General features: G+C 35.2%; 1 protein-coding gene across 1 annotated transcript in view; it reads left to right on the forward strand.

Annotated features, from left to right (window-relative positions):
- Window positions 1-2,486, forward strand: part of Cav1 (caveolin 1) — a 32,017-nt gene extending 29,531 nt beyond the window's left edge. The window contains exon 3 of the mRNA XM_026410302.2: window positions 488-2,486. Within this exon, the coding sequence (XP_026266087.1) occupies window positions 488-829 (342 nt within the window). The 3' untranslated portion in view covers window positions 830-2,486. The remainder of the gene's footprint in view (window positions 1-487) is intronic.
- The last annotated feature ends 5,614 nt before the right edge of the window (window positions 2,487-8,100 follow it).

Below are 8,100 nucleotides of genomic sequence, written 5' to 3' on the forward strand. Positions count from 1 at the left end.
TTCACCATCCCATGAGGACTTTTCAGTGCCTCGAAGCTCACAATGATCTCATTTCCTGAAGGAACTCTGCTAATGGTGTTTGAAGAGTCATAAATTAATTCCAAACTAATTAATCATGTTCTTTGTATTTTACTGAGCTCCCAGTGACCTTATCCATGTCACTGGGTTTGAATTTTAAGCAAGATATTTAATCACATCCACTTGGTTGTTCCGAGAGCAGTAGTAGTTTTCAACCTTTGGTATGGTAAAATAATACCTGGGGAACATGTTAAAATGCTATTAAGCTCCACTATAGCTACAATAAGGTCAAAGTGGACCCCAAATATGTTTTCCCTATGAGTTCTAAGTGACGCTGTTGCTGCTGCTTGCTTTCAAGCGTCTCACAAAGGACTAGAACAGAACTAATAAGTGTGTATAAATTCTGAGTAGTGTTTTCCCCCTCTTTTCTTCTGTCGCATGCTCATATTCTTTAACTTCTTTCTTTTAGATCGACTTTGAAGATGTGATTGCAGAACCAGAAGGGACACACAGTTTCGACGGCATCTGGAAAGCCAGCTTCACTACCTTCACTGTGACAAAATACTGGTTTTACCGCTTACTGTCCACCATTTTTGGCATCCCGATGGCACTCATCTGGGGCATTTACTTTGCCATTCTCTCTTTCCTGCACATCTGGGCAGTTGTACCGTGCATTAAGAGTTTCCTGATTGAGATTCAGTGCATCAGCCGTGTTTATTCCATCTACATCCACACCTTCTGTGATCCACTCTTTGAAGCCATTGGCAAAATATTCAGCAATATCCGCATCAGCACGCAGAAAGAAATATAAATGACATTTCAAGGATAAAAGTATTCATGATTCCCTTTTTTTTTTCCTTGTGATTTTCCTGGTGCCAATCCCAAGTTTCAAGTTGCTAGTGCAACAACAATTTATGAATGATTTATCATGGTTCAGAACAAAGAAATCGCTTTTTCAGTTTTCATAACTGTTATTTTTCTCTTCTGAGCTATTTCATCTATTTTTGGTGATCTGAATTTTTTTAAAACCATTCCAGTTTTTTTCTGACCTTTTGATTTGCAAGTGGATCTTTGGTTTATTGGCTAACATATGAACATATTGTTGAAAGATAATTTGACAGAAATATGAAGAACTCAGGAGGGGATAAAAGAGAACCAATAACCTCAAGTGCCTATTCTTAAAATATTGATCATTTTATAAGGAGGAAAGAATTCCAGGCTGTGGCCATGAGTGTACAAGTATGTGGGCTGATTTTAAGCACACTTTCTCCCCATCATGAGGAGTTAATGAATTGCTGCCATTCATCTTAGTAATCCAATTGGATCTAGTGATCCCTATCAAGTTAGAAAGCATAATCTTCTGCATTGACATGACCCCACTCATTCCTTCTTCTTGAAATTTTCTGTGCCTCAGTATTTGTTGTAGAGATAACAAAACCTAAGTGCCTTCCTGTTTGTCACATGGTCCTTTTCAAGTAGGATCTAACTCATCAACTGTCATTAGATCAGCAGCCTCCCTGAAGACCAAAATCAGAAAGAAAACCCATTACCTAGCTCCCTATACTTGTTTCTGACTCTGAGATGCAGAACCTGGGGTCTGCACTCGATCGTGTAGCATCTTTATCCATGTCAAGTATGGTCAACATGAGCCCGATAAAATGAATGAAAGTGGACGAATGGGGCTGAGCCCTCTCTGGGCTGGCAGGAGTAGACGCCAGCTTTCCCTGCCTCTCATCAGCTGAATGAGGTCAGCATGTCTATTCAGCTTCATTTATTTTCAAGAATAATCACGCTTTCCTGAATCCAAACTAATCCATCACCAGGGTGGTTTAGTGGCTCAACATTGTGTTCCCTTTTCAGCTGATCAGTGGGCCTCTGGGGAAGGGCTGTCAAAATGGAGGCCATTGTGTGAGACTGTCAGGGCGGCTGCAAACATGACCCCTTCTGAGTAAAGCCTTGCAACCATCTGCTACGCTGTGACACTCGGCCCCTCCCCCTGCCAGGAGCCTTGGACCTAATCCAAGCATCATTTTGCTCAGAGAGAAGATGGGGGAGGAGGCAGTAATAAAAGATTGAGGTAATTTCGCTGGAATAAGTTCAAGTTCTTCTGAACGCAAACTGAGGAATTTCACCTGTAAACCTGACTCATACAGAAAGCTGCCTGGTACCTCCAAAAGCTTTTTATTCCTCCTGCTCGTATTGCATTTCTGCTGCTGGAAATTTTTTTTTTAACCTCCAGTTACGCTTTTATTTTTTTATTTTCATACACTTATTGGAACTCTGCTTGATTTTTTTTTTTTTGCCTCTTCCAATTTTCTTGACAGTTTTATTACCAATCTGTTACCTACTATGATTGTTTGCATTTAAAACAGACACTGGCGTGGACATGTTTTTATTTTTTTTCTTTTAAGCAGTGTACATAACTGAAAAAAATACACTATACTGCATACTTTTTAAGTGTAAAGATATTTTTTATCTTTATTTGAGGAAAATCATTTGGGAAACTGCTTTATGATTCAGTTTGTATACTGTGTATCCCAAGACATGTCTGTTCTGTATAGAGGCTTAGTCCCTCATGCAAATCAATTGCTGGTCTGAAAAATTGCTGAAATTTTATATGCTTACTGATATATTTTACACTTTTTTATCCTGCATGTCCTATAAAAGTTACAAATCTGCACAAATAAAAACATTTAACAGTTAAACCATCAACTTTATTTTTTCCTCAAAACAGGGTTTTGTGTGTCAGTGTGTTTGTGTCTGTGTGTTTGTATGTAGTGAGCATGTGTGTTGTGCATGTGCACGTGCTTGTACTTATATTGGAGGGGGGCAAGTAATGGTCTTCTACTTTTCAATTATTACCAATAATTTAGTTGGAATCTTTTTGCTAAGGTCATTGCCATTCATGAGTTACTTCAGATAAAATTGTAATTAATAACAAAGACATTTTTAGCAGTTGGCTTAATGTTTTATTATCTATTATCTAATATGAGCCCTCAACAATCTTGTGTGATGGATATTAACACAGTCATTTGAGTTAAGGACACAATTTGCATTCAGGAGGCAATGCCTTGAATTTTGCCAGGGCTTAACTGGGATTTATCAAAAGGTAATCATTTATTTTGGTCCTTGGCTAAGTTTATATTCAGGACTTCTGTTATTAGTCAAAGTTCTCCAGAAAAACAAAACCCATAGGACTTAGAAACAACCGAGATAAAAACAGGGAGCAAGAGATTTAGTATTAAGTCTAGGCTCTAGGATTATGGAAGCCAACAAACTGTAAAATCTACAGTGTAAGCCAGCAAGCTGAAGATTCAGGACAGCTAACAATGAAGGTCCAGGTCAAAGTCTGGCAGGCTCAAGACCCAGGAAAACCCTATTTTTCACTTGAATCTAATGGCAGGAAAAAACTGATGTTCCAGTTTGAGGGCAATGAAGCATAAGTTCTGACATGGGAGAGGGCTGGTCTTTGTTCTTCTCTGACCTTCAACTTGGGTGAAGTGTGCCCACATTAGGCAGGGCATTTGCTTTACTCAGTCTACCAATTTAAATGTAATTTTCACTCAAAAACACACTCAAGAAATATCCAGAATAATGTCTTCCAAACCAAATTTTGCAAAGGATATCTTCTAATTTCTCTCACTCTGAAATTTATTTCACACAGTTTACAGAGTTCACCCTTTCTCTGGACTACAAAGGAAATACTGAGACTGCTGTGTTGGTAACTCACTCTGGGATTTGTTTTTACCCAACAATTCCTTTTCCAGATACACATGAAGACATGCCTCTGAGTCTCTGCTCATGGCAGCATTTGAGATCTAGGCTGAAGTTACATCTCTAGTTCAAGCAGAATAAGTGAAGTGAATATAAACAAGGATTCTCTTTTGGTTTTATTACTTGAGTCTCTAAATGAATATATATTGACAAAATTAGGACTTATTTATATTGTGATTCAGCCATACACAGGAAACAGTTCCAACTCTGGATGCACAAAAAAGTAATTAGGTGATTTTGGAGGACTTATCTCTGCATTCATCACACATTTAATAAATGTCAGTTAACGTAATAATACACATCAGTTCAGCAGAGTGGGGCTGTATCTGAATAGCTGATTTTCATTTGCCTGCATATGAGTGCTGATATTCAAATGTTCTGGTTTTTAAGTTATCCACATGCTAAAATTAGAGAAGGGAGAGTAAAGAAAGACATTCTTAACATAATACAAAATGTTAAGCCATAAAAATTCATTTTATGAATACATAAAAATGTTGTACTTCTATACCAAAAACTATAGAAACAAATACAAAAGAAATGATAGAAGGTGGTAAAAGAAAGCATTTGAGAAACTTATATCATGCAACACATTATAATATATTTAAAATATGAAGAGTTTTCATAAATTAAGAAAAAGATGTTGTCAATAGAAAAAGTAGGCAAAGATATAAAAAGATAATCTACAAAAGGACTTGCATGACAATCACATGAAAACCTTATTAGGAGGTAATAACATCAGAGCAATGAGATACTATTCTCACCTACATATGCAGTGACTGAAATAAAGGTAATGTTCATACTGGAGGATGAGAAAGGCAATGCCTTCATCCATGACTTTTTTGAAGGTCACTGGTGGACAGTTAAGTTTTATAAAATTTATAAAATTAAATATTTATAAAATTACAATTTTATTTACTAAATAAAAGTAACAAAGGCATACCAAGATTCATCATTATAGATTTTTGTTATTTGGTTGTCAATAGTATAATAAGTTGGAAACAACATAAATATACAAACACAGGGAGTCAGTTAAATAAATTTTGGTACATGAACTTCACAGACTACTTTTAGCTTTCCGATATCTTATGTAATAGAATAACCACATGAAAATATAGTCTTGATAATGTTAACTAAAAAAAGAAAGATAAAAATTATATGTGAAATATACTACTGATTTGTTGTTGTTTCTTAAAAATGGGGAGGGGGTAGGGCTTCAAATTGTTGAATTATTTCTAAGTTTCTGTCTCCTTTATAGGCATTATTGTATGTGTGTAAGATTTCAAAATAGGTATTGATATTCTCACTTTACAAATAAGATTTAGAGTGTTGTATTGGGTCACCAGCTCTCATAAATAAGAGGTCTTGGACTTGTGTGTTCGGTATCAATGCTCTGCTCCTCCCACTCCTCCACCTAACTTTATGTGGCTTCTGATCCCTCAGCCTTCTTCCTCTTCATGGAGATACCTGTTCCCACAAACTTATAGAATAATTTCTTCCACTTTGAATATATAATAAGCAAGTAGTATGAGCAAAGTTGGAGTAAACTTTCTCAACAGTGAAGTAATAGCAAATAAAACTTGTAATATTTTCTAAGTGCCAAGTTTATGCATTTTAAATGTATTAATTCACATAATCCTCCCAGTAACCTCAAATGATACGTATTATCATTAACATTCCAACTTTACATATTAGGAAACTGAGGCTCAGAGGAATCGAGTAATTTGCCCAAAGTCACACAGCCAGTAAAGGCTGGGTTTTGAATGAATGGAGTCTAACTCCAGGGTCTGGGAGCTGAACCAGGATATCAAACCATATAGTTAGTGGTAATGCCAGAAAGCAGAGAGCAAGGAGTATCTCTACTGAGAATAAGTAATAGTTAAAAACATAGGTGGTAATTAAAATGCAAATCAACACATTTTACATTTAAAATATAAAACTAAAACTGCTCACAAACTTATCAAAATCATTGATTTATAGATTTAAATAAAAGACTTTACAACACAAAAATGTTTCATAAGAGTGTATATTTTGTCACATAGCTTAATGACTTCTAAAAATATAAAATGATTAAATTTAGTTGATGTACAAACTTCAGGGCAGATATTTCACTGATAGAAGAAACACCCATTTTGAACTGAACCATAATGTTTATATTTATTTAGACCAAAAAAAAAAAAACAGATAACTTATAGAACCATTTTACCATTAACACTCAGAACTGCTAATTTTTTCTCTAGAAATCTCCGTTCTTTACTTGACTTTTGTACCTCAAATCTGCCATTTCCTTGAACAATAATGAATTTCTCTAGGTGTTATTTTTTACCCAACTTGCTTGAGTCAATAATACAAACATCAGTGCAAACTCTCTCCTCCCAGAATGCACAACAATCTACTTAGATTTGCTCCCATCGTCTCTTTCCTTTCTGCTAAATGGATGATTCCCTCTCATACCAAAAGCCAATTCTTCCTAGGTACCCAAGTCCTATTCTTCATTTCCCCAAGATCTTTGCTCCCTTGATTATCTCCTTTAACTTCTTTACCACCAACCCCTCCCTGTGTTCTGGATTGTTTGTTTTCGCCTACAAACATCATGTGTCTATATTTCTCTTTAAAAAAAATACTTTTCTTGTCCTCAGACCCTTCTCTGATCATCAACTATTTTCTTTATGTTCTTTTACAGGCAAACTTCTTAGAAAAATTATCTGTAGACATTATCTAGACATTATTAAATTACCCTAGCTAGCATCATATGTTTAAACCAACTAGGTTTTTAAAATAACATTTGACTCCAGGTTCCCAGACATAATGTATATCAGAAATCAATACCATTATTGTTCCTCAGGAGGCTGTATTTGATTTGATTTGATTTCTTTATTTTGTTATTTAATTATCATTATTATTAACACCTATGAATCATCCCCAAATCAAAGAACTACAATGGTGACATACACACACATATGCACACATGAACATGTCTGTGTATATCTATGTATACAGAGACTATATAAACTTCTTCACTTGGTACCTCCTCAGAAATATTGTATCTTACTTATGAATTGATTAGTGAGTCTTTCTATCTTTAATTAATTGCTTTTTTTCTAAATTTATTTCCCTAGATATTTATGTGACTATATCAGCTTAGTTCTAGTTACACCAGCACTGTTCTGATATATTTTTCCCAGTATTTTATCCCTAAGGCTGCCATCCACAGCAGTACTGGCAGTGTACTCTACCACGACACACCGAATCACTCAGCGTGCCAATCAGAGACACTGCCACGTGAATGGCATCTCCTGGGTTCTGCACAACCTTCCCTACTTCCTTATGCTTTATGGGTCTTTTATAAACAGCACAAAGTTAGAGTGTGTATTTTATCCTGATAGTCTGTTCTTTAAGTAGTAAATTCAGTCTATTATAAATAAATTTAAGATTATTGATATATTTTTTCTATTTTCTTATCTTTATTGCCAGTGTTCTAGTTTTTTTTCTTTTTGATACTTTCTGATTATATATATTACTCTAATTAGATGAGAATTTTAGCACACACTTATGACATTGGCTTTCCTACACTAGCAATGCCAATCATGCTGACACCATCCAGAAGCTTAATTGAGAGATATTTTGAATCTACCAAACAGGGAGGTGATATTCTTTCTTCATTTTCTTAATATTAGCTTTATTTTCCTTCAGAAAATGGCAAGTCTACCAAGGTTTCCTGAGTTAATTGATGTATTTTCTTTTTTCCCCCTTCCTTCTTCTCTCTCTCTCTCTCTCTCTCTCTCTCTCTCTCTCTCTCTCTCTCTCTCCTTCCTTCCTTCCTTCCTTCCTTCCTTCCTTCCTTCCTTCCTTCTTTCTTTCTTTCTTTCTTTCTTTCTTTCTTTCTTTCTTTCTTTCCACTTACTTAAAGGTATTTTCAATGGGAGTCTCTTGATTGGAAGGCTTTGTATGTCTCAGAATATTTTATTGTGGTCACACATCTGAATGACAAATTAGTTACTTGTAAAACTCTATCTTCAAATTCCTTCAGTGCTTTAAAAAGATGATTGCACTGCCTCTGGCATTCTGTATCACTATTTAAAAGTCTTAGGTCATTTGTGTCATTTATCATTTTCTCTTTGTCTATGATTATTTTTTTCGTCTTAGTGTATGATTTAAAAGTGTATCTATGTGTGATTTTTTTTAAAAAAAGAGATCTATATTTCCCATTTAGTCCTCTGTAGTCTATTTCAATCTATAGTTGTTCTCTTAGAAATATTTCTCCATATTTCTTCCTCAAATGTTTTCTTCTCTCCATTTTTGTATTTTCTC

Source organism: Urocitellus parryii, chromosome 3 (genome assembly GCF_045843805.1).
Source record: "Urocitellus parryii isolate mUroPar1 chromosome 3, mUroPar1.hap1, whole genome shotgun sequence".
Classification (NCBI taxonomy): domain Eukaryota; kingdom Metazoa; phylum Chordata; class Mammalia; order Rodentia; family Sciuridae; genus Urocitellus; species Urocitellus parryii.